This window comes from Miniopterus schreibersii (genome assembly GCF_964146895.1).
Source record: "Miniopterus schreibersii genome assembly, chromosome: 8".
In the NCBI taxonomy this organism is placed as follows: domain Eukaryota; kingdom Metazoa; phylum Chordata; class Mammalia; order Chiroptera; family Miniopteridae; genus Miniopterus; species Miniopterus schreibersii.
In genome coordinates, this window is record NC_138109.1 from 47232141 (window position 1) to 47259009 (window position 26869).

Consider the following 26869-nt stretch of genomic DNA (forward strand, 5'->3'; position numbering starts at 1 on the left):
CATTGGAAATAAGAAAATATATTGTTAAAAAGTTTCTTACCAAATTCCCCTTCATATGCTAAGTAATACAGTACAATGTATACTATAAAGTAGCTGTTTAAACAAACACACCCTCCAATCCTAATCAAAATTAAGGTATTCTGAACACCACCCCCTCCCTCTGCAAACCCGCAGCCAAAAATTGAGGCAGAACCTGGCGGCTTTACGGGCTTAAATTTTGTCTAGGACGAGATGAAGAGCAATACCATGAGCAACATACTTTTGCCTTTCTTGTCGCCTTGATTTCAAATCTAGTCGCAACTCATAGGCTTTTGTGCTGCTCAGATGTGCCTTCTTTATCTCAATGAGAAAACTTTTCGCGGAGGGAGCGCCTGCCGCTAGATCAGCCAGCCCCAGGCTGCCGGGGAGCGGCGGCGTTCCTCCGCCAGACCCGCGAGCTGCGCATTTCAGGAGAATGACTACAACCTCCAAGTCACCCAGACCTGCTTCCCCTTCGGCTTGCTGGAGAAAGAGATGTAACCCGAATCTTTGTTTAGGTTTTGGTTGGGAAGCGAGAATTAAAAAGCCGCGGCAAATGCAGAGAGCAGATTTTTTTTTTTTTTTAAGTCAAAAGTTAACCGGGCCATTCCCAGTGTTGGTGGTTTTTTTTTTTTTCTTTAATACGAATCTGGACTAAGTTGGCTTGTCCTGATAAAGATCTTAACATGTAGAGAAGGCGGGTTTTCCTGAAGGAGGTGAGGCTATTCCTCCAGGAAAAGACTTTCCCCCCACACACCCCCTTCCCTCCCTTTATGTAAGGTTCCACCCTCTGGAAAACAAACTTTTCCCCCCTTTTCTTTTCCTGGAGGGACAGACCTCAGCGAAGTTGGGGGAAAATCTTAAGGAGAGTGCACCGGAGAACGGTCACGGCCACAGCGGCCTCTTTGGACGAGCACTTACTTGTAACATTGTTACTCTTCCCGGTGTCAGCTTTTATTAGTGCATTGGGGCGGGGGAGGGGGGAGATCTGCAGACACGGACAGCCTCTGACCCTCTGGAGTTGGTATGAGATAAGCAGCCCTAGCAGTGCCATGTATTGGAAAAGCGATCAGATGTTTGTGTGTAAACTGGAAGAAAAAGACGTGCCGGAGCTGGCAGTTCCCCCTGAGAAGGTGAGCGAGCCGACGCCGGGCCAGACACGCTGAATCGCCGTTTTCTTGAAACGCGAGCTGTTTGGGCTCCTAAACGAGGTTCAGAAATTACCTGTAACCGCCTCATCTTCAGACCTGGCAATTTTTTTTTTTTTTTTTTTTTTTTTTTGGTTACGTAGTAGCGTTAGTCAGTAATCATTGCCTCCCCTCCCCACAAGCTCACTTAACCTGAGGCATGGATTTGGAGGCTGTAATTTGGGAGACGAAGCCTGGAGCCTAAGGCGCTCTCGGGTACATGTGAGTCGGGGTTTTTTTTTCTCTTTGCCGAGGTGGTCGTGGCGGTCGGGGAGAGAGAAACGGGAGGGCCGAGAGGCTGTCGGGTGGGACCCCGCAGAGGCGCAGCCCCTTGCGCCCGGCCACCCGCGGACGCTCGCGGGCCCCGGGGCGCGCCTCCGGCTGCGGGGCGATCCTCGCGGGCGAGCCCACAGCGAAAACAGAAAGACGCCCGGCTTCCGAAAGGCCTAGGGGACCCGGGGGCGGCCAGGAGCGCTATTTTACTTAAACTTCCAAAAGAAGCAAACCTCAGCGTACGCGAGTCACACTGTGTGTAGAGGAAACGGGGGGAACCGACAAGCTCTCGCCTCGCTCTGGAGGCGGGACCCGTGGGTGCTTAGTTTTAAGTTTGAAAATCAACGGGAGCCTGTGAGGGCGCCTCAGCGGGACCCGCGCCGGCGCGGCCGACTCCTCTCCGCGGCGACGCGGGCGGGAGCACCCGGCAGACGCAGGGCTTTTCTGCCGAAACTCCCTTTGTGTCGGCGAGGACGCGGCCCCGGGGCGGCTGCGTGCGTCCCGCGCGGGGAGCGCTCCCGCGGGTCCCCGCAAAGGGCCGGGGGACGCCGGCGGGACTGCATCTCGCCTGGTGCTGTCAGAGGGACGCGAAGAGTCAGAAAAGCAGGGGTGCGGGTGTCCGGAGCTCGCCCTCCACCACCGCACCCGGCGGCACGCGGGAGTTTCCGTAAAAGGCAGAAAACGCCCAGAAAGGCTGCGTTTTCGTTTAAGAACAAAAAATCCAGCAAAGGCTTGGAAACACTTGAGTCATGAGCGTTGTTGCTTTAAAACATTTTGACCGAGGTTGGGTGAGTGTTTTTTTTTTTAAATGACACAAATTAAATTCAGCTGGATATTTTCCATTATTCGATACGCTTTTTGCGCTGGTTAAAAATAATCCTTTAGTAGCTCAAATGTTGACTTACTGAGCAATAAGTGGCAATTTACACCTTAAAGAAACGAGTGTAAATCACTCGCGGCTCTAATTGCTGCAAGTTTACGAAAGAGCTGCTGGCTCGGTTTAATCTGAAGCATTTTCATTCAAATTGTCATCGGAACGAGCACCAGGCTTCTTAAATCCCGCCGTAATTAGCTTTCAAGTATCCTATTAAACCTCTTCACCTTTCGGGCTATCCAATTCAAAAAGCCCCCTTCAAAAAAATATGTCTTGCTCTTTTAATTGAGGTTATTAAAGAAATCAAGTTTCTTCCCCCGTCCCCTCCTCGGCCCCTGCCCTCCGCTCCCACCCGGCCTCTCCTCCGCGCCCCATTTAGCCGGTGCTCCCAGCGCCGCGGTGATTGACGGCTGGAGGGAAAACGCTTTGTGCGGGGATGATTGTTATGAACGCGTTGCCCTCGGCGGGGGGGCGGGGAACCGGCGAGCTCCGGTGAGAGCCGGGAGCCGGGCCCCCAGAGCGCCCCGCGAGCCCTGGGCGCTCGGGCGGCCGGTGGCCACGCGCGGGGGCCGGGAGCCCTGACGGCTGCCCGCGCGGCCGGCGCGCTGGGCCTTCATTAGCCCGCCCCGCGCGCGCCCGCACCGAGGCTCCGCGCCGCGGGTGCGGGCTCTCAGCTTCCCGTCTGTTTCTCCCGCTGCCGCCCCGCAGCGCCAGGGGCTCATGTCGGACGAGTGCGGGCGGACCGCAGCCCTGGCGGCCGGGAGGACTCGGAAGAGCGCCGGGGAAGAGGGACTGGTGAGTGGGGGGCACAGGTGCTGGCGAGACTGGCCGCCGTCCCGCGCTCCTTCCCGGGCCCCCCCGGCCCTCGGGGAGCGGGTGGATGGGGGGGGCCTGCGGAGGGGCGGGGTGCACCGCCGAGCCGGCGCGGCGCGCTGGGCAGGGCCGTCGGGCGCCCCGGGTCCTCGAGGTCAGGGGTCGCAGCCCCAGAGGGTGGTGGCTGGAGCTTGGACTCCGGACTCGGGGTGAGGGAGAAGTGAGACCTCAGGAACTGGGCGGGAACGGGGGAGGGGGGACTGCTGGAGAAAGGAGGGGCGAGGCGGCGGGGGAGCCCCCGGGGATCCGTGGAATGAGAGGAGGGGCGGAGGGGCCTGGAACCGCCCGAGCCCGCGCCTCGCGGCTTCCCGCAGGTGAGCCCCGAGGGAGCGGGAGACGACGACTCGTGCTCCTCCTCGGCCCCGCTGTCGCCGTCGTCCTCGCCCCGGTCCATGGCCTCGGGCTCCGCCTGTCCCCCCGGCAAGTGTGTGTGCAGCAGCTGCGGCCTGGAGATCGTGGACAAGTACCTGCTCAAGGTAGGGCGCGGCGCGAGGCGGCGGGGAGCGCGCCGGGGCCGGGACAGGGGGGAAGCTCGGGGTCCCCGCGCCCCTCGCGTGCCCGCTGGAGGCCGTAGGCTCCCGCCGCCGCGCAGCCCGGCCGCGGGCAGTTCGTGCCGCGGGCAAGCGCGTGGGGAGAAGCCCGAGAACCCCCCGAGGTGCCGCGAGACGCTCGTGCGTGACGCGTCTCGGTTCAGAAGCTCGGGCGCCGCGGGGCTGTGCCCGAGGCAGCCCCGACCTGTGGGGGGCGCGAGTGGAGAAGCCCCTGCACCCACGAAGGCCGCCTGCCCGCTGTGGTCCCTGGGCCCCGGGCCTTGGGGTCCCTCACCCCGGGCACCCACCCGGCCTGCTGCTGAGAGCTCCAGGTCGGCGCATGTCGCCGGATTCCCCCTTGAGTGGGCGTCTCCTTGGGTGAGAACCACGATAAAGCGCCCGAAAGGCTCTTTTCTGGACAGATTTTTGGTTTTTACTACATCGTCTTCTGTTTACTGTTACCCGAGGCTTTTCCAAAGTAAAAGTTCCTAGGAGCATTTAAATACAAACCGTTTCATACCTCACTCCTGTCATTAAGATTTAATGCCTAAAGGCCCCCCAATACTTTTTTTAAATGTTATCTCCATTGTGGTGGGGTGTTTTTTTTTTGGGGGGGGGGGGATGTAAATAGATGTACAGTTAGGGAAAAAAGAAAGAAGCCTGAGATGAAGTGCTTCAAATGGTGGTTGGAGAGTAGACTGTCTGCCTTAATTTGTTTCACTTCTCTTAAGATGTTGTGGGGGAGTTTTGGAGTATAAATTCTGGCAGGCCTCGGTTGCTCGTGTCATTGCCTGCAGGATCAGGGTCCCATGTGTCTTAATCCTAATGCTATGGGTTTTCAACTTCAATCGCTCTTTAAAACCACCATTTAAACTAATGATCTCTCCTACACTGAATTAGTAGCAAACCAGTTCACTTTCTATTCCCTCTCCACAAACCTGCCACCCCCAGCTTTAAGAAAGAAAATTAATTATGGGGAGTATGTGTTCCAAAAGCAAGTTAGAGGGGTTCTTTACATTTCTGCCTCAATGAAAGCAGCGTCACCTGTCAAGTAGAAATGATACCCTGTGGATACAACCCAGGTAAAGCACCAAAAGAAGTTCTGGTAGAAACATTAAAAAAGTGACTCAGTTAATTTTTATCGGTGGCTAATTCTTAAAGCTGACAAATGAGCATGGCTTTCTTTTTAAATCCACGTTCTTAAGATTCCTCCTTCCAATGTTTCTAGACCCGGTCCTTTTTGGATTTTTCAAAATCATCTTTTGGATCAAAAGCAGCTTATTTTCAAAGAGCCCTCTCAGTCATTAGCATAAATGTTTAAGAATGTTTCTAAAAGGACCTGGAAAGGCTTTAACCCTTCATAGCAGAGAAGATAAAGAAAAAGCCTATTATTAAGTGACTCTTAACATGCCCTCTGAAATAAAGTAGTTTCTAGTGTTCACCTTCTATATGTGAAAAATATGTTTATGTGTCATCTATCTGGATTACGTGAAGCACCTAAGTTACCTAACCTTTCCTCTGGAATGGGACTGGAGTCCTCCCAATGAAGTCTTCTGCGTACGGTCCTATTCTGCCTCCTTGTACATATTAGTGTATTGGCTCTAACAAGTTTAATACTTGTATGATTATATAGAAGCTCTGAATTCTCACCCTTTTCCTCATTTTGAGACACCCCCCCCCCCCCCCCCGTTTATCCAGATATGCTTGAATTCACGTCACTGGTAAAAAAATAATAATAATAATTGTTGGACATAGAGTATTTGAGGGTGTAGATTATTTAAGATAGAAAAGCACTGTATCATGAGGCAAGTAAAGTGGAGTTAGAACTTTTAAAAAGTACAAGAGGAGGTAAATGCATCGACTGTCCCATCTAACACTTCAGTGCCCTGTTGTTTGAGTGTGTTTCCGGGCTTGATATTACATATACACATACAAATGGATCAAAATCAGCCATCAGGAAAGGTCTATATTCTTCAGAATTTTCTCTCTTCACCTTACTTTCCTCCATGGGGGAGGGGGCGGTGAAAGAGATGTTGGTTGTTGTTGTTTAAAGTAAACTTTGAGAAAAGATGGAAAAGCAGGCATTCGGTCTGGCTTTAGAGAGTTAGAGGGTGTTCATAACTCGGCCCTGAAGCCTGACTCTACCTTTCCTTTAAAAGAAAAGAGGGAGGAGTTGGGTAAGATTGAAATGCAGAAGGAGGCCTTAAACAGTGGAATACAAAAGGAAGCCCATATTCTTCATCTTTAATTTAATTGGGCTCATTTTAGGAAAAAATAGAAGGGAAAGATATCTTTATTTCCAGGACAGCATTCACCATTGTTAATGTATATTTTTTTATTACTTCTTTGCTGTTTTCTGTATTTTCTTATATAGTGAACATACAGCTTTTATAACAAAACTTAAAACTTAAAATTTTACCAAAATGGTACTCGCATTAATGCTTTGGAAAGAGGTACATACTGTAGTTAGAAGCCAGTGAAACTTTTTTTTTTCCCAGCTTCGAAGTACCTTTTACATTTCATGAACAGTAATGTTAATCTGATAGAACCTTTGGACATGTAATCTTTATTATGAAATAGTGTAGTAAAAGGTATATTTCAAATTTCCCATTTTTCCAAGTTACCTAATTCCTGTTTTAGATATTAGATCCACTTGTAGGGTGTAACTTTTGTTTTTGCATCACTGCTGTTCTTTTACATGAAACTTAAGCATAAACCTAGTTCTTGTGTCCATTTAACAAGAGCAAACTTTAGGAGACTGGATTAAGGCAAGTTCAAGCCAATACACGTGTTTATTCTTGAAGGCTGAAGTTGTCCTTATAGTTTGAGGTGAGGATCCTTATGATTTGTTCCCTGAGCTGATAATATTTCATGTTCCTACTTAGAAAATATAAAGTGGTGTGATTGATTAAATCTCCATTTTATGCCTCATTTCTTGAAGTATAAATGGCAAACAATGCTTGGGTGCCTTTTCAGAACCACTTATATTTAGATTTATTTTTTCTTCAGTGGCCAGATCAGTAAGTAGGGTTAGCAATACTTTACTCCTTGATTCTATTATTTAATGTTAACAGGGAGCCAGGGCTTCTGCCATATCAACATTTAAATCTACCTTAACATTTCTGTTTTGTAAGCAAAATGGATTGCCTGACTTCTTTACAAGGGTAAGTATTTATCTTAAAAAACTTCTTTTTCACTGTCTCTCTCTCTCTCATTTTAACCAGTGCACAATGTATAATAATTTGGCCAAAAAGTAGATTGAGAAGGTGTGTGGTTTGACTTGTTTAGCTAACATGTTTCATGCTGGGAAGAATTTGGTAAAAGAAAAATTAAGCCGGTATGTAGGACTTTAAAGTATCCAAGAATTTTCCCTGTGTTCATAGAAGTTTCATTACACACACACACACACACACACACACACACACACACCCTGAAGTCATCAAAGGAATAAAACATTTTTAAAGACAAAATATAGAATATATTGTTGTGATTTTTTTGGTTGGATCTAAGAGAATATATCTACACACATATTTGTGTAAATGATACCTTTTAGATGGAAACATTCTGAGTGTATGTTAAAATATTAAGGGACCAGCTTTTTAAATTGCCTAATACCCCAAACCAATGAGTATCCTCTTAAGTATTAGAATGAGTTGTCATCTTGCCCCTTTTTCCTTCACAGGTGAATGACCTGTGCTGGCATGTTCGGTGTCTCTCCTGCAGTGTCTGCAGAACCTCCTTAGGAAGGCACACCAGCTGTTATATTAAAGACAAAGACATTTTCTGCAAACTTGATTATTTCAGGTACACTGTGAAATTTTTTTTAGTAAGTAGATATTCCAAGAAATTATTACACAAAGAGAATTTTGTAAGTAGGCTTTCTTGTCCAGTTTTATTTATGGAAGGCCAGTTTTTCTTATATATGTCAGAATGAAAATGCTTTATATTTTGAGGTATAATTTGTATTAAAACAAAATATTTATGTTTATATGTTTTAGGAATTCAGTATACAAAAACTAATTTTAAATAATTATTCTCACTTTGGCAAATGAAAGTTTTAGGTATTAAAAACAGGGAAACTTCTTTGCTGTGCATAGGTATAAAGTATGAAATATAAGATGACATATTGTGAAAAAGCCCCTTGTTTGGGGGAGTGGTAAGATGGAATAATTATGGGGGGGAATCTAGGTTTTGTGTAAGCTTTTACCTGTTTACTATAGAATGATCCCTAGCTATACACCAATAAAATGCCAACAGTTCGGAGATTGTGAGAAACCAAATTAATCAGAATTGACTATGCCAGTATCAGAAATACACCAAATCTAATTATTCTGCCTAAAAATCCTGTTTCTTTTGTCTCTTCTTTGACCTTGATTTTGTGAGATTATATTTACCAAAGCTATTAAATGTAACACTTTCTCTGTGTGATCTCCTTGTAATTATTTAAGTGGACAGTTTCTTCTAGGATATAATTCAATCCTTAATGGATAGATGTCTAGAAATTGAAATCATGGATTTAGAAATTTACCAGATTTTTCTCTTTATTTGCATTTCCACAATTTTCACAATGAGAATGCTCACTGTGGAAATTGGGAAGTTAATACTACATAATGAAGTTTATAATACTAATTATGTTGTTTATACCCAATTTCAAAAACCGATTTCAGAGAGTTGAGTGATTGATTTGAATAAATTGCTAGGTAGTTTAAAGCACTTTATGAAATCCAGAGTCTTTTATTTTATAAAGTCACAGAATTTTATAATTACCCAAAATTTATATTTCTCATCAGATATACTTTCCATTTCCTCAAAAAAATAGTAAGAATTTGCCTCATCTTTCACTTAGGATATGCTAATCTTAATTTTTTATGATAATCTAAAGACTTTTGAAAGAGTTGGTTTCAGAGGCTTAGTGAAGGTCTAGTTCATCAGGATGTTTTTTATAGTTCATATTTTATTATATTCTGAAATGTATTTTTAGGATTTTATTTTTCAGATTAATTTTTAAAGAATGGTGATACCTCTAAAGATATGTAGGGTGTCCCCCTCAAAATGTATACACACACTTTGAATAATTGTAAAGGCAGTGTTTATTAAAATACATTTCATTTTCAAAACTGAGCTATCAGCTGTTAAAGTGTGCATACAGTTTTGGGGACACTCTGTATTAATGACTAGATACAGACATATATACTTACCTAACTGGATGTGGGTGTGCCAAGCCATGGCTACGATGGCGAAAGGAGACGTGAAAGGAGTATCCAGTCACTTGGACCGAGAGAAAAGAGAAATATTTACATCTGGCATTTTGTTAAGATTAACCTGCATTTAATGGTCAGATGCGTCTCTGAAAGTTTTAGGTGATATTTCCCATCTTCCTATGGTTAGCAGTGCAATAATTTATTCACTAAAGGAAATTATGTATGAGTTTTTCTTCCTTTAATTCTTCCCAGGGTGAACAATTTCTGTTCTCCTCATTCTTTGATAATATAATTTTTTTAAAAAAGGTATTTAAAGCATTTTCTGATTGCCTCAAATTGGTTTTAAGAAGTCATTATTTATATCTTTATCAGTGGTGTATGCATTTGCACTTTTAGGTTCAATCTGGAGTGTGTGTGTTGTAATTTAAAATGCACCAATATTTGTTACAAGAGAGATTGAAACTTTATATTTCTTTTTTTTTTTTAAAAGAAAAAATCAGGTCTTCCTTTAAAGTAACAATGAGAAGTTTTTGTTTTACAAATAGGTTTGAATTATGACCATATTTCATCTTGATTGCTTACCATACTGGCTTTTAGAAAAATAATCGATTCCTGTTTTATTTTCAAAAGATTTAAATACTTAGCTTAATCCAATGAGTAATATAATGCATTAGTTTAATCTCAAACTGATGAATATCTCACCAAGCATTAAAATCTTCACCTCCTACCCTTCTATTTATGTAGAAGGTATGGAACTCGCTGCTCTCGTTGTGGGAGGCACATCCATTCTACTGACTGGGTCCGGAGGGCCAAGGGCAATGTCTATCACTTGGCGTGCTTTGCCTGCTTTTCTTGCAAAAGGCAACTTTCCACGGGAGAGGAGTTTGCTTTGGTGGAAGAGAAAGTCCTGTGCAGAGTGCATTATGACTGCATGCTGGATAATTTAAAAAGAGAAGTGGAAAATGGTAAATATATACTTAAAATACTTTTGAGTCTTTTGGAACAGTGCATACAGGAATAAAAGCAATTTTTCCTTCAGATCATTTTAGTGCTTTATTTTGTGCAGTGTAATTGTGGTAAAACTTATTAAGCACTTTACTGTTAGTGGTGGTCTCCATCTGTTTATTTGCAGGGAAAGCCGTGCCATGTGTATTAGCATTGTCCATATTCTCAGTCAACAGCCTTGAGGTTAGGATTCTGTTTTGCTTTCTGTAACTAGTCTTTTTCCCTGTCTTTGCCATCCTAAGAATGAGCTTTAGATGTGTACTTCTAACTTTTTGCATTTGTGACTAAATATTCAACCCTACAAATGGAATATTGTTTTTACAGTATATTTCTAGTGTGTTTAAAAAATTAAAGGGTTTGGCAACCTAGGAGATGTATACAGTTTCACTCCAAGCCAAGAGATGCAAGAAACCTATTATTGCATGACTGGTGGACCCATCTGAATTACCAACTACCAACGTGTGCTGTGTGTTTCTTAAATGTAGGTAATGGGATTAGTGTGGAAGGTGCCCTCCTCACAGAGCAAGATGTTAATCATCCAAAACCAGCAAAAAGGGCTCGGACCAGCTTTACAGCAGATCAGCTCCAGGTAGACATGACAATGAATTTATGATTTTTGAAGCCCCTCCCTACCAAAAAAAACTTTTATGCTGTCTAAAATCATGTTTATGTTTTCAAAAAGGTTAGCTTATGTTTTGTGTGGAAAAAAAAAAAAGCTTGGTGAATGTATGAAATATACTTTCTGCCCTAACATACTTATCAGTGTTCCCAGGGTTATAATATGTACGAACCAGCCATTCAAGCTTTGTTTTCCTGGTGTCTGGTGGCATTGACATCAAAGTGGAAGCAAAATGTTGGTCTGTCCTGACTTCCTGATAAAACCAGTTTAACCCAGGCATTTATATTACTACATATAATTGCAGTAGAAAACAAAATATTTTGGGACTCAACAGAAAGAGTCATACAATATGTGTGTGGGTCTATGGGACACTAATCTGTTAGTCTTTTTAACAAATCACAATGAGTCTTTTCATGGACAAGATTATACATTTTCTGAGTAGATTGATTATGTCCCCAGAAAAGGGAGGGATTATTTTCAGCTTAGTTGCCCTAAATATGATTGTCATAGGTTTGATTTATGTAAATTGTCAAGAAAACTATTAAATAATTACTCCTGCTTTATATTTAAGTCTACACATATAATGATTCTTTCTGGCATTTTTTTTGAGATAAAAAAATCGTATTTTCTATAACATTAATGTGACTGAAGTCTTTCATGTTAAGGTAAAGTAACATTTACTGAGCACCTACTATGTACTGCTGGGTGCTTTATACATTGTATCCATCTTAGCTCAGACTTTAAAGGACATTTATACAAGGTTAACATATAAGTGAAAGTAATTTTTGAAAAATTACATATAATGTTTTAAGACTTGCCTGTCTTTGAGATGAATGCATGTGTTTCAAGAAGAGGAATTTTATTTTGAGAATGATTAAGACAGAAACCTTATGTAACACAAATATTCCAAGGCAACTTAATGGTATTAGAAAGCAACCTAATGCCATGCTGGAAAATTTTCAAATGATTGTTTTGGATTTCTTAATTTAGGCATAGAATACATGGTCAATAATGAATAAATGAAAGATAAGACAAACGAAAGAAATATGTTTGAACCTTGCCTTTCCGGATACCTCATTGGGTTGCAATGAAGATCCCCAAAAGCCCTAAATTAGGAGACATGAGTACCTGTGGGAGACTTGGCAGCAGAATACCTAGTAGCTAAAAGGTGTGCAAGAATAAATAGAGGCATGCAAGAATAAATAAAGGTGTGCAAGAAAATAGAATCTCTACTGAAGCTATATCCTGTTTTTAAAGTTGGCCATTGCTGTAAGGGCTGGCTATAGTTTTAATTATAAAGCTGATAACTCTATTGTGATATAAAAATTTATTATGAAGATTATAATTGTGATGATTTGAAACCACTTTGGGTATATAGACAATCTCATAGGAATATAAATACTAATTAAATAAAAAGGGAATAATATTTGTGGAGGATTTTGTGACAAGTCCTATAAAGGACATTTTCTCTACGTTATCTCCCTTAACTCTTACAACAATTCTTGATGTAGGTAGCCTCATTCAATAGGTGCAGAAACTTTCCTCAGGGCAGATTGCCAAGGGAATGGCAGAGAAGAGATTTGGACCCTGCTCCCAAACCTCTGGTCTTTTCATTTTGCTTGGCCTCCAAGGAGACCTGAGTCTGTGCCTAACAAAACTCCACTTAATAGCAGCAGCAGCTAGAACAAAAGAGTAAGATTCTGAATCTTCTAGATAGCCTTAGAGTTTTAATTGCAAATGTGCATAAACTAACCATGCATTATTATATGAAAATGTGCTGTGGCCCTGCCCAGGTGGCTCAGTTGGTTGGAGCATTGTCCTGTACACCAGGAAGGTTATGGTTTTGAATCCTGGTCAGGACACATACCTAGGTTGCAGGTTCAATCCCTGGTCAGGGTGCATACAAGAGGCAAAAGATCGATGTTTCTCTCTCTCTTTCCCTGCCTTCCTCCCTCTAAAAAAATTCAATAAACATATCCTTTGTGAGTACATTTTTAAAAAAAAAGTGCTGTGAATCCATGGTTTAAAAAAAAATTTGTATCAGAATCATAAGTTTTGAAAAATGAAAGCAGAAATGATATGCTTTCAAAGCAAGTTCTCATTTATTCAATATTTATTAGTGTTTATCTATGTCAGGGATGACTGAAACAAACGAGACACAATCCTTGTCCTCAAGTGGTTCTTTATAATTTAGGAATCTGGGATGGCTGTAGATTTTTTAAAAACTTGAATTATTATATTTTGTCAGAACCTCTAATAAGTCAGGCGATGTACCCTCATCGTCAAATCGTCCTGCCTTTCAGTAAAATAATAAAGTATGATAGGTGATCAGAAGGTCAAGACTACTCATGAAGTGCCTACTTTAAACAGAGTAGGGTTAAAATGGGAGGAATAAGCACGATAATTTTCCAAAGTTCTTTAGAAACTTATAAGAAGAAAAATTTGTTTCACCTTTACAAAATAAAATACTGTTTTGTGTTGACATAAATATCTCAAATATTGTCTTATTTGTAGAAACGATATTTAAGAGATGTCAGCCAATATCATGGTTTGCTTATTGCAGTTGGATGCACTTGCCCAGTGATGATTAATGTTAAATGTGTTAAGGTTAGTACTTACTTGAATCTACTTTGAGATCGAGTTGGTCAGCTGCTACTGTGCAGAATCCTGACATTTCTGGTAGAATTTCTGGCTTTAAAATCAGTGTCTCTACAGGCTTACTCCTTGACCATGTTAAGAAAAGCTCAGAAAAGGGGTAGGGTGGGTTTTGGCATCATTAGTGACTGGAAAATAATAAAACTAAGTCAAAATGAAAAGGTCTGTGTGGTTTTTTTCCCTGAGACCAAACAGTGATAAGTACAACTCCCTTTTTCGTTAGCATAATCCAGTCCTAAACCGTCAGTGTTGATTTAAGTTTTGCCTTGTTCCTTGATGAGAAATTGCTTTATTTCATGTAATTTGGTTCCATTATTAAACTTGTGAATTTGAAACAAATTTGTGAAAAGCATGCTGTTTCTGTTCTATAAACGATCAATTCTGAAAGCAAATGCTTTTCTCCTTCAAAATTAAAAAACAAAGACAATTAATTTGCTCTTCATGATTTACACGTCCAGCCTCCTATAAACACAACTGTATTTGCATATGAAATAACACATTTGAGATAGAAAAGGAAGAATGAAGTGAACTGAGTGAGACTATAAACTTTCTGTCTGATTCTACCCATTTTTAAAGCAAAAATACATGTGCTGTTTCCAGTGAGTATGTGGACAGAGTTGGATAGGAAGCCAGGGGTACCTTATTCTAGAAGAGTCACTAATCGGAGAGAACTTAACATAAAATTATATCATTTGTAAACCTCATAGGGTTTCCCAGAACAGCACTGCTCTTTTTCACCACACTGTGTTCAGATTTTCCTCCCATTGTCGAGGTCCATCCTGTCACAAACTCTTAAGCACGAGCACTATGGACAGGAAGGGGGATGTGGAGAATGACAGTCCCTTTGACCCCTGAAATCTCACCTCCTGCGAGGGAGAGCTAGGCTTGCCAAGGGCTGTCCTGTGAGAAGGGCGGTGGCCAAAGACAGTGAATATTATATGAGGGTCACAGTGGAGAAGGTAATTCACACTGCCTGCTGCAGACGGTGTCCAGGCCAGCAGAGCTTAGGTCTTCAGCTAGGTTGGTCACCCCACCCCTGTCCCACGCCCATGGACAAGCCCAGTCATATTGGATGCCAGACTCCCTCTCTATAACTCTTTATGTTTTATAATACTTCCCTCAATTGATCAACTTTTAACTAATAAAATACGTGTATCCCACTTGCTTCCCATGGTTAACCTTTTCTGAAAGGATCCAAAAGCCCTTAGCTTTTACTCTGGTACTCCTTCCCTCTCCACGCCTCCCCCCCCCCCAACTTTTATAAGATTTTATTTGGGCCAAACTGTGATGACGTACTTCAGGAAGCAAGATTTTAAATGCTTTCCACACCCCTCTCTTAGCCAGGTATTGTTGGTAGTTATTGGCATGTCTGCATCTCTGTCCTGGGAAGTTGAGAGCAGGGACGGTTTTCTCGGGCGCCGCTATCTCTCAGCACTTAGCGCGGTGGTTCCAGTCCAGAGGTTCACCTCAGAATCACCTGGGGCCTTTTTCAATACGTAGATGTTTAGATCCCAGGAAATTCTTATTCAGTGAGCTGATGGTGTCCCTTTTAAGACCCCAGATATTCCTTTGCATAGAGCAAGTGCTCAAAACAATTAGTGATGGAGTGGTTACAATGAAGCGGAATGTATTTGTTGTGCTGTGTACTATTTGCAGACTAATAAAAATTGCAGTAGGGGCCTTGAACCTGTTTAGCTCAGGAGAGTTTGGAGATTGTGATATGGTTTTTGTATTTTTAAGTTTTCTAATGCTAACGCTTTTTTTTTAATCCTCACTTGAGGATATGTTTATTGATTTTAGAGAGAGAGGAAGGGAGGGAGAGAGAGACAGAAGCATCAATGTGAGAGAAACATCAGTCAGTTGCCTCCCATTTGCTCCCTGACTCAAGATCAAACCCGCAACCTAGGTAAGTGCCCTGACGGGAATTGAACCTGCAGCGTTTTGGTGGACTGGGTAACACGCCAACCAACCGAGCCATCCGGCCAGGGCTCTAATGCCAACGCTTTGTAACAGAATGGAAAAAAGACTAACTAGACAACACTATTTATGTATTTTATTTGTGGGTTGTAAGAATGGAAGGAAAGGAAAAGTGAGCTTATTTTTAGCAGCATAGTTGAGAGACAAATTTTTACTTTGAAATTGATATTTTAAAGATCTTAACATAGCAACTTGTGCGTAAATTTACAAAGTGTGCATTCGTTTCATTTATTCATACTTCCTTGTTTTCAAGTGAAAAACTGTAAGTATCCCATTTTCTTATGCATGTCTTCTCTCCCGTCATCAAAATGTGGAAGATTGATTATGATTGTTTTTAGCTACTTCTTATGTCTTTTTAAACAACAGGTTATGCAGGCACAATTTGCTCAGGACAACAACCCAGATGCACAGACCCTCCAGAAACTGGCAGAAAGGACAGGCTTGAGCAGACGTGTGATACAGGTGATTGTTTTAAACGTTACTCAAGAGATACTAAAGTTTCTATTGTAGGTCTTGATGAGCGTGTGTTGTTTTGTGAAGACTTGCCAAAGCATTAGCTTCTTGTTTTAGGTCACTTCATACTCTAAATCATTTTGTTTGAAACCTGATAATTAGCCTGCTTGGGCTGGGCTACCATTTGTTAAATGACTCCTTGTACAAGTCACATAATTCAGTGCTCATTGCAACCCTAAGATCCTCAGGCTAAAAATAAGACAACTTTGGTTTCAAGCTAGATCTGGTCCTGAGGTCAGTGATTTTTCTACTTTTCTATGATTGTGTATGTAAGCAAGTGTGTATATGTGATGGGGCTGTTGATGACCTTTGTTAAAGCTCCAGGTAGAGGGAGTGATGTGAACAAAGCTAGGGAAGGGTGAGTTAGAGCAAGTTTATCAGAATGTAAGATTTCTGTTTGCAAGTTGTAGGGGAAGAAATTGTTGGAGCTGAGCTTGGAGAGGCCTGTTATTGTGCGTTCTTTCCTGCACAGGAGAAAGCCAAGATGTGTGATTTTAGGAAGAAAAGGTTGGTGACAGTACATGGGATGAATTAGAGTTATGAGAGGCTAGATAGAGATAGAGTAGGTGGGATGTACAGGAAAGTAGTAATTTTTTAAAAGGAAACCTAACTGGTGTAGTGGCCTAGATTTTACTGAGAAATGTTTTATTGCCTGTCCACTGATGGCAGGTGCTAGATATTAGAGACACAAGAAAAGAACCAGACACTCATTGGAAAGCAGAGAGAAGTCAAAAAAATATTCTAAAATTTCAAGTCAAAGTATTCATGGGAATGGTGCTATTAACAGGAATATTCAGGTCAAAAGAAAGCTGGTTTGGTAGTTCAGAGGGAGATGAATTCCTTTGTCGCTCTGCTAATTCTGCAATGATGGAGCCATTGGGCATGTAGACATGTATTTTCAAGGATGTGCAGAACTCAAGAAAAAAGATCTAATACTATGAAGTTGGGTAAAGATCCTTTGGAAAGAGATTATAGACAGTAAAAAGTGACGAATGGAGTTTAGGGAGAGAGCAAGGTAAGAGGTCCTGTTTGAGTGAAACATAGAAACAACCAGAACGAATGAATGAGTCTGGGGTAGAAGCATCATTGGAGGCCAAAGGGGTGGGTGTGGTGGGCTCAAGATGGAGGTGGTCAACTGTGTCAAGTTCTTATACAAGATCAGGGAAATGGCAAATAATTTTAAATAACATTCAAAGTTCAAAACGTTTAAAGATACAATGTAGGCAGAATCAGGTCTCTGTAAGGAAATGCAGGAAAGGTAGATTTCACTCATGATGTAGAACTTTCTCAGAAGGACAGCCTACACAAACGGCATGGGCTACCACTGGAGCAGTGAGCTTCCTGGGCCTGCAAGCGACGCTTCCTCCGTCGAGGTCGTTCAGACACAGTGGGCTGAGGGTTCCTTCTAAGCAGACACTGTATGTTCTGCAGCAGCTGTCAGACTCGTGACTACTATGTTTTAGATTATTTTGAAGTGGGAAGCAAGGGAAAATGGAGGGTTTTCTGATACCTTTTCTAATTATTTGAAGAAGTAAGGACCTCAGAAAGACATCCCTCGTGTAATTTCCAGGTATTTCAGTCACTAGTATTATAAGCAAACTAACTTGATTCCATACACTAGAACTTAGAGAGTATATTGTTGGATGGTGGCTTTTACTATGTGAAGGTTGAATTTAAATATTTTTGATAAGGTAGCAAAGGAAGGAGTACTAGCATACATACACATAAGTGTGTGTACAATTTAAATATATAGTCCTTTGTATTATTTTTGAAGAATTAATTGCTGTGATCTCAAATAGTACTCATGATCTGTTTGCCCAGCCTACTTCCTAGCATGGGACACACTTTAGAAAAGTTTGAGTTTTAATTATTAGACCTTGATTCTAATATGCAGCTAGGTTATATGCAAAGATTTGATAGAAACAGTGGTCTGATACACAGAGACAGTCTCACCTTTACCAGTTAAAGTCTACTTATAGAGACATTAGTAACAGAGCAGACTGTCATTGTGTTAAAATCGTAGAATAAAGATGGATGATTTTATTTTTAACTCTCTAGATATAGTCACCGTTCACATACCCTTTCACACAGATGTAGTCACTGTTCACATACCCTTTCACATAGGTGAATTATGAGTTGTGTACCTTATAGATAAATGACAAAGCAGTGCTATTTCTTTCAGTTACTATACTGGGAATACCTTTTCATATCAATAGCTACATCATTTTTGTTGCTGCATATATTGAGCATAGAATAGTTTATTTAGTTCATTTCCAATTTTTTATTATCATATAAATGCTTGAGTGAACAACATTGTATACGTACTTTGCACAATTGTTCAGTAGTTTTAATAGAATAAATGTATGGAAATGGGATTGTTGAGTCAAAAGATAAAACATTTTTAGGGCCTTTACCTGGTAGCACAAAAATCACCTTCCAGGAAGTTCATACCAATTTTTTTCTGCCAGGAGCTACTTATGAAAGTTACTCTTCCCCAACCATAAGAATCCTGATTACTGTCCTTCTTTAACATCTTTTCCAATTTGATCATCAGAAAGTCTCATTGTTTTTATTTGTATTTCATTCATTATCAGTGAACTTTAATATGTTTGTTTATTTTGTAATTTAAAAGTTGTTTTTTAGCCCACTTTTCTATTGGGTTGTTTCTTTTCTCTCCATCTTACTTTTACTGATTTCTATTTATCATGTTAAACTTTCACATTTCATCAATTTTCTTTTTTAAGTTAAATTTATTGGGGTGATATAGGTTAATAAAATCATATAGATTTTTGGTGTACAATTCTACAATACATCATCTGTGCATTGTATTGTGTGTTTACCACCCCAATCATCAATTCTATTTTTATTTTTCCCCCACATAGAACTTTTTATATTTTTATATATTCAAACCTCTCAATATTTTTTTTCTCATAGCTTTGGCCTTTTTTATGTCTTCCCACCGAGAGAGTATATCAATATTGGCTTTTGTTTCCTTAAACATTATTGTTCCAATTATTTACACCTATACTTTATCTGGAATTGAATTTTGATTGCATGTAAGGTAGGGATTTTTCTATTTCCCCCCCAAATTATTACCCAGCTTTCTTAATTCAGTATTATGCCATGCTTTCCCAATAATTTAAAATTCAATATTTTTCACACGCTAAATTTTTATATTTGGCTTTTTGGACTTTCCAAGAGATTCCTTTTATGCATTAGTCTTTTGTAGAATGTCTGCAGGGCCTGCTTCTAGCTTATGTAGTTTACAATACAGAACAACAACAACAACAAAAGTAAAGCAATACCTCAGAAGAAATGTTAACTCTTGTTAGGGGTTTGCACAGCAGAAGGAGGAAATTTTAAGTCAGTGAGGAGAATCAGAAGAACTTGTATTTGAATTCTGAAGCTGGGTAGCCCCCATGTCAGAAGTTATTTTCTGAAGTCTGCTATCCTCAGCTATATTTTGGTGTGCGAATTACAAAGTGTCGTGTTCACAAAACTCTCTCTGCTGATTACCTGTAGATCTCTCTGAGGAGCTATTTGAATAAGCATTATGGTGGTTATTCTGCTGTTTGTCATGCCTTCTTCATATTTATTTCCAAAGTCTGGGACATCTTTTTTTAAACATCTGAGAAGGTTTCATCCAAAATTTAATCATTGGAGACGTAAGATACTTTGAAGAAACTCTGGGAACCCCAATACCGTGTGTATTAGCTTACACGTAGTGCTCTGGGTGAAAGTCTTCTGGGTACTGTTCAGGAAAAGGCAGGTGGAAGCAGCTCCTGTTTACAGGCGGGAGAATGTGTGAGTCTTCTTGGCTGTGTGGGTGACAGAAGTGGCACTTATTGTTAAGGAGCCTGAGGAGAGAACTGTGACTAGAGACTTTGGGTATGGTCTCTATAGGTATCTAAGAGACTGACTAACACTCCAGAAGATGGGGGGAAGGCTGTGACTTCCCACTCCTTTTCTTTGACACACATCTAAGCCTTGTTCCTGAAATATTCCTCAGGTGCTCCCTCTCGGCCACCTGCTCAGGGGTGCATACCCCATTACATATTAATGTTTATTTTTTTAGTTTTAACCTTTGAGTTTATACTTTGCCAGCCTTCTATCTTTGAGTCCCAAGGCAGGGTGTCTTAGAAATCAGGCCAACTTTTTCATATAAATCTTTTTGTAGCCTCCCTCCTTCTTTTCAGCATTGCTTAGCCTCCATTCCCTTTGCCAGCCCTGGGCAGGAATGTATGCCTCAACCTTCCCCTGGCCTTTGCCCCAGACCCCAGATTTTCTTAGGTTCCTTAAAGTTCTCACTCTTCCACTTTTCTTTCCCCTAATGACAGAATTGTTTGGTGCTATGGCACATAAATGCTATAATATTTTAATAGAGTAACACTGTAGTAAAGTTTTAGCTAATGACAGGGAGTTCAGACACAGGTAGGTTTATTGCTGGAAGCATTCTGGGCAGTCTAACCTTACCTGATCTGGATAGAAAACCCTGCTTGCCCTGAACTTGCTTCCTTTATTTCTAGGAAAGAGTGGGCAAGAGGGTGGTTAGCTCTTTACATTTTTTTCTTTAAATACATACATACATACATACATACATACATACATACATACATATATCTCATTGCTTTCAGAGAGAGGAAGAAAGAGAGAGAAACATCAATGATGGGAGAGTCATTGATCGGCTGCCTCCTGCACGCCCCCAACTGGGGATCGAGCCCGCAACCCGGGCATGTGCCCTGACCAGGAATCAAACAGGGATCTCCTGGATCCTAGGTTGATGCTCAACTGCTGAGCTACACTGACAGGGCAGCTTTTTACATTTTGTGAACTGTTTCACCAGTGGATATGTTTGTATTTTATTCTACTTAAGTATTCTTAGTTTTTTCCTTATTTTAAGTCTGGCCTTAACATGCTTCTAAGGAAATAGCCTATCTATTCACCAGGAAAAATTGAAGCCAGCACGTTAAAATGTGCCTGGAATAACTGAATCAAAGGGCTGTAGAAAGCTTTAAGTTCTAAGTAGGGATTTTAGCCATTTGAAAACAAGATTTGAAGTAAGTTCAGCAGGTGTCTAAGAATACATTTAATAGTATATCTACATATATATATTTTGAAGTTCTGATTAAAAGGCTTTTTCTGTTTTCCTTTTTGTCCCAAATGCCAGTAGTAAAACCAAGGAAACTTTTTCTGGAATTCTTGAGCCTTTTTATTTTGGAAGATGCTGATTTAGTATAGAATTGGCTCTTAAGTAAATCTTCCAATAGTTGTCATCTGAATGAAGAAAATGACCATTGATATCTGTGCAAAAACGTTCTTCTTCTGTCTACGGAACTTTTCAAGAACGCCTTTAGATTTATACTGTGCTCGTATGGGAGAGTCGCTGAGGTGGCATCCCTTTCCAACCTGAGTTGTGACTTCATCAGAAACTGATATACGACATAACTACATTGCTTCTCTCCCCCAGGTGTGGTTTCAGAACTGCAGAGCGCGCCACAAGAAGCACGTCAGTCCCAACCACTCCTCCTCTGCCCCGGTCACATCGGTCCCGCCCTCCAGGCTGTCCCCTCCCATGCTGGAAGAAATGGCTTATTCCGCCTACGTGCCCCAAGATGGGACAATGCTAACCGCGCTGCATAGTTACATGGATGGTAGGTATCCGAACATTTGACAGCTGTCTCTCAAACAGTCACTAGCTGACAACTTCTAATATTAGATTACTGATGACATTCACATTTTGAAATATTACCTCAGTCATGGTTGAAAAATATTGTGGGGGGCGGCGGGCACAGAGGGGACACAACTACCCCAACATTCTTATTCCTGTGCCTGTATTTTAAGGGACAAGTTTAACACTCACCCTACAGCTAAAATGCCAATATGGATAATGGCTCTTAGTGCTTGATTTCTTCTTAGGGAAGAATTTTTTGTTTGGTTTTTTCACCTGATAAATATTTAAATAATTTATTTTCCTATGGTCAGAGAAGGTATTCACACTCAGATTTTTAGATTGGAGTTTACTTAGTTTTGTTAAAGAAACTTTTTTATTGAAATAAAACATACTTGTAGAAAAGCGCACGCATAGTAACTACACAACCTGATAAATTCATAAAATGGGCATATCCATGTAAATACTACCCAGACGACGTAGTGGGACATAATTAATACCCCCAAAGCCTCTCTTATGTCCCCTCCCGATCAGATGCTTTTCCTCCAAAGCAGCATTGCCTTGACTTCTAACATCATGTTTTCGTTTTGCCCTTTCATGAGCTTTATATAAATCGAACCATACAGAATGTATTCTTGTGTGTCGCACTTCTTTCAACTCTGCTGTTTATGAGATTTATCTGTATTGTTGCGAGAACCAGTGATTTGTTTGGTTTCATTGTTACGTGTGATTCTACGGTAGGAACATACCACAGTTCATCCGCTCTATGGTTGGTAGACGTTTGTCCTGTTTCCACTTTGGGCTTTTCTGAATATGCTGCTGTGGACCTATTGCACATGCCTCTTGGTGCACGTTAATTCACACTTGTATTTGGTATGTACCTGGGGATGGAACATAGGGTCGTAAGCTACACATATATTCAAATTTAGTTGATTCTGCCTAACAGTTTCCCATAGTGGCTGAAGCAGTTTGTATTTGGGCCAGTAGCGTATGAGAGAGTTCAAGGTGCTCCACACCCTCGCTGATCCTTGGTATGGTCTGACTTCTTCATGTTAGCCCGTTTGGCGGTTGTCTAGTGCTATCTCTGTATTTTAATTTGCTCTTCCCTCAGTGACTGATGAGATTGAGCATTTTTTCCATTGGGCATCTGTATTTCTTTTTCTGTGAAGAGCCTGTTTATATCCTTTGCCTGTTGATCTATCGGCTTGTCTTTTTTCTTCTGGATTTGCTTTCGTTCCTGCCATATTCTGCATACAAAGGTGTGGTGGTTTTTGATGGTGATATGTGTTGCAAATACCTCTTCCTGTTCAGTGGCTTGCCTTTTTCTACTCTGTTAAGGGTATGCTCTGTTGAGCACCAGTTCCTAATTTTAATGTAGTTCATTTCGTCATTTTTTTTCCTTCATGGGGAGTGCTTGCTCCTTTTGTGACTGGTTCAAGAACTTGTTCTTACCCAACGATAATGATGGTACGCCTCCAACATTATCTTCTAGAAACTTCGTCTTTGACATTTAGATTTACAGTTCATCTGGAATTGAATTTTGTATGTGGTGTGAGATAGGGAGCAAAGCTTATTGTAATATTGATGAAAATAACTAATTTCCCAGCTGCTTCATAGCACCACGTTGATATAAATCAAGGGTCCATGTAATATATGTGTCAGTTCTACTGGTGTATTTATTTTTATATTCATACCAAATTGCTTTAATTGTGCTAGACCTATAATTCTTGATATCCAGTAGCACAAGTCTTCCTAATTCATTGTTATTCAAGTTTGTGTTCCATGTTCTTGACCCTTTGCATTTCCACAAATTTTACTAGCTTATCAATTTCTACCCCCAAAAAAGGAAAACAATGGAGATTTTGATACAGTCCATTGTAGGAAACAACCATCTTGGTTATATTGTCTTTCACATCATGAACTTAGCCTGTCCATTTATTTAGGTCATCTTCAAATGCTCTCTTTACCTTTACTGTTTAATAATCTAGTACATCTTTTGTTAGGTTTATTCATAAGTATTTGTTTTGATGAAGTTGTAACTGATATTTCCTCTGCGTATGGAAATCTAGGCTGATAGCTGCCTTATTTCAGCAGTTTGATGATATGATAACATTGTTTTCTGGTGTCCATTGTTTCTGTTGTTTAGAATATGGATAATTAACCTGATACCACTTATTGCTGAAGTCAGCTGTTGGTCTTATTCTCACTTCTTTGAAAGTAAATGTCTTTTTTCCTCAGCGTTTCTCTGTGTGTTTGGTTTTCACTTTTATTATAACATGCCTAGATATGCTTCTCAAATATGGAGTCTGAGGCCTTTCATTATGAAAAAGTCTCAGCTGTTGTCTCCTAAAATATTGTTCCTGCCCTTATGAAAAAAATTTATATTTTCCAGACTTTTTGACCTTTCAGGCTTCAGTCTAGATATTTCCTTCTAACCTATCTTCCAGTCCACTAATTCACTCTCTATCTCTCATATGATGTAAAACTCATCCATTGCATTCTTAATTTTAGTTACTATAACTTCAGTTTTAGAATTTCCGTTTCATTCTTTTATCCAATTTCCACTTCTATGCTGAAATAATCTATCTTCTCATTTTGTTCCTTACCAGAAGTATTGTTATATTAATTTATAGTTATAAAAAAATGTACATGTCTGATAACTCCAATATCTGGATTTTTGTGGGTCTGTTCTATTGTTTTTGTTTTTTCCTCTTTGTTTTCAGCCAAGCTATGTTGTCTTATTTGCCTTGCAATTTTTTTTATTGAACTTCAGATGTTGGGTATGAAAAACTAGAAATAACTTGAGGCTCTAGCTAATATCTTCCACCAGAGAGGATTTAGTTTTGCCTTTGGCAGGGAGTTAGGCTAGGGGAAGATCAACTTAATCCAATCAAGCTTCAGTCCTCAGGAGGGGTGGTGTATTTCTGGGTCACCACAACTTGGATTTAGCCTGTTGAGATCCCAAACAAAGCCTGTGTTTTGTTTTGTTTCTGCTGTTTTTAAGGAGGGCTTCTCTTCAGTGGTCCCTGATCTTTCATATTTGTTTTCCACCACCCAGCCTAAGTCTAATTCCTGAATACTCTGCTAAACTTCTCAGCCTTTCAGACATTTATTTTAAAATTGTCACTAACTTGGGCGGAAAAGTAGCCTCATTTTATTCCTCTCCTCTTCTGGGACTTGACTGCCTTGGTCTCTTTCATAAGCCTTCAGACACATTTTAAAAAAATTAATCTAGCTTTCCCAGTTGCTTTCAGAGGGAGGTTGTGTTTAAAACAACATAGCTCTTGCTGAGAGTGGAATCTTCATTTTAAGTTTCGGCTAAATAAAAAAATCAGAGCCTGTATCATTGTAATCATTTACTTGCACTCGCATTAAAATTGGGTGTGTTCACATGAAAGACTGTTGTGTTGCCTGAGTCAAGTGTGTTCTGATGTATATTTAGGGAAGAGGCAGTTAAACATTCATTAATGAGAGTTTGGGGGGTCATCCTGTACACAGACACCTTCACATGAAAGCTAGAGACATCTCTGCAGACAAGCTCATGTGTCTCTCTAGCTGCTGGGTAAAGTGCAGTGAATGGGGTATGGATGGAGGACATTAAAGTGGCAAAAGGTTGTGGCTCCAAATAAAGATCTGGGGGTGAACCATTCCTAGATTCTCACTTAATAATATACTCACCATGCTGAATAAGTTAATGCTTCTGCTGGGGTTAGTGGAATGAGTGTGGCTTGGTGCCCTTGGCTACAATGAGTAATGAAAGCACATTGATTTGGATTGTTTTTGTTTGTTTTTAAATCAGTTTTATTCCCCCTACAAAACTGATCCACAAATTTCTTTCTATTTTGTAGCTCATTCGCCAACAACTCTTGGACTCCAGCCCTTGTTACCCCATTCAATGACACAACTGCCAATAAGTCATACCTAGTTTCTTTTTTCAGGGATAGAAATGATTAAGGATATAAACTTGTCATTTATTATGTATAAAATACCATTGAAAAGATTAATGTTAATTTTTTATTTAACACCCAAAGCATTTCCAACATCACTTTGCTGCCCAGGTATGTATCTACAGTTGGCCTGCAAGACACTTTCATTGTTTTTTCTTTTCTTTTTTTTTGGTAAAACTTATGTTTACAAGAAGAAAACAAATCAAAACTTTTTTTTTTTTTTGTATTGTCTGGAAATAGTTCACTCTAGTGTGTATCTGTTAATTTATTTGTCATCAAAAGAGCACTTTGCCTAAAAGAAAGGACTGACAACTGTGCAAAATGTTTACAATCCTTTGTGAAATTGTAGTTTATCATTAGTTCGTATCTGTAAGTTATTGTTATAAATATTACCTGTATTTTTTTTTGTTACATACAACTTTATACTTTGAGGCTTGTATCTGTGAATTTGCAACTGAGATTTATTTTGCCACCGTTTTCTGAATGAACTGAATAAAGCTTCTGTTGTAGCATGCCATGCAGACACATTCTTGTGTTTGTGGTTGATGAATTATGGCTGTAAATAACACTATAGTTTAATGAGCCCACCATTCTAAGTTTATTAAACATTTTCCATTATTGTGAAAGTCCCAACCAATTTGTTCTTTGTGTGTGTGTTTTCCACAGTAAGTTGACTTTAATGTCTTTCAGATATAACAACACGTACTTTAAAAGTTCATTTTGTTTTGAGCTGTGTTGTGAGTATATTTTAATAGGAAACTTATTTGTTGATGGTTGCACTTACTCAACAAAAGAACACATGAAAACATCTAATTTGGCAAATCATCTCTTTTGGACTCGCTAATAAAATTAGTGTGAAAGAAAAGGCAGAGAGCTTTTCAAAACGACCTTTTGGGATATCCCAAGTCAGAAATGAGAAATGGGCCATAAGAATGTTTTCCTTCAGGGGTAAAGAAGGACACTTAGAAGTCTGGAGTTTCTGAACAGCGTTTCTGGAGCAGAGACTAGTTTTTCTCTCGGTGAACACTCTTTAGGGATTGTGATTTTGAGAGCTGAAATCTGAACTTCAGGACTTTATCCTAAGTAGCAGTGGACTCTTGTCTCGGAATTACAAAAGTAAGTAGTGCCACCTTCACTCATTTTTGGATTTAAAGAACTTAATCAGTATCCACTTCCTGCCTTTCATAGACCAGCCAGGACAAATCAAAAGGTAATGAGAAAAAAATCTTAAGAATCTTAAGTTTTTAAGTCTTTGTTTAACTTAGCAGATTTACATCTGGCTGAGGACTGGAAGTAATAGCGGACTATTTGTAATTCTATTCTGGTGATCATAAACGCAACCAGAAAGCAATCATGTGGAGGTAAGTAACTTACTATCTGCCTCAAACCAGAGCAACAAGACTACATTTCACTAAGGTAAAAAGGAAGAAAAAAGTGTTGGGTGTTTTTTTAAACCTGCTACCCCAGTTAGAATCCATTTGGCCAGAAACAAAGAGCATAGTCAATAGTCACTGTACCTAATCTTGTGG

At 40.4% G+C, this 26869-nt stretch overlaps 1 protein-coding gene across 1 annotated transcript; it reads left to right on the top strand.

Annotated features, from left to right (window-relative positions):
• Positions 1-1373: 1373 nt before the first annotated feature.
• Positions 1374-25971, top strand: LHX8 (LIM homeobox 8). Its single transcript, XM_081144839.1, has 9 exons — positions 1374-1427; positions 3061-3147; positions 3540-3701; positions 7438-7559; positions 9701-9921; positions 10447-10550; positions 15579-15674; positions 21193-21376; positions 25242-25971. Exons 2-9 carry the CDS (start codon positions 3073-3075, stop codon positions 25316-25318), a joined length of 1041 nt encoding a protein of 346 aa, XP_081000965.1. The 5' UTR covers positions 1374-1427; positions 3061-3072; the 3' UTR covers positions 25319-25971.
• Positions 25972-26869: the final 898 nt, after the last annotated feature.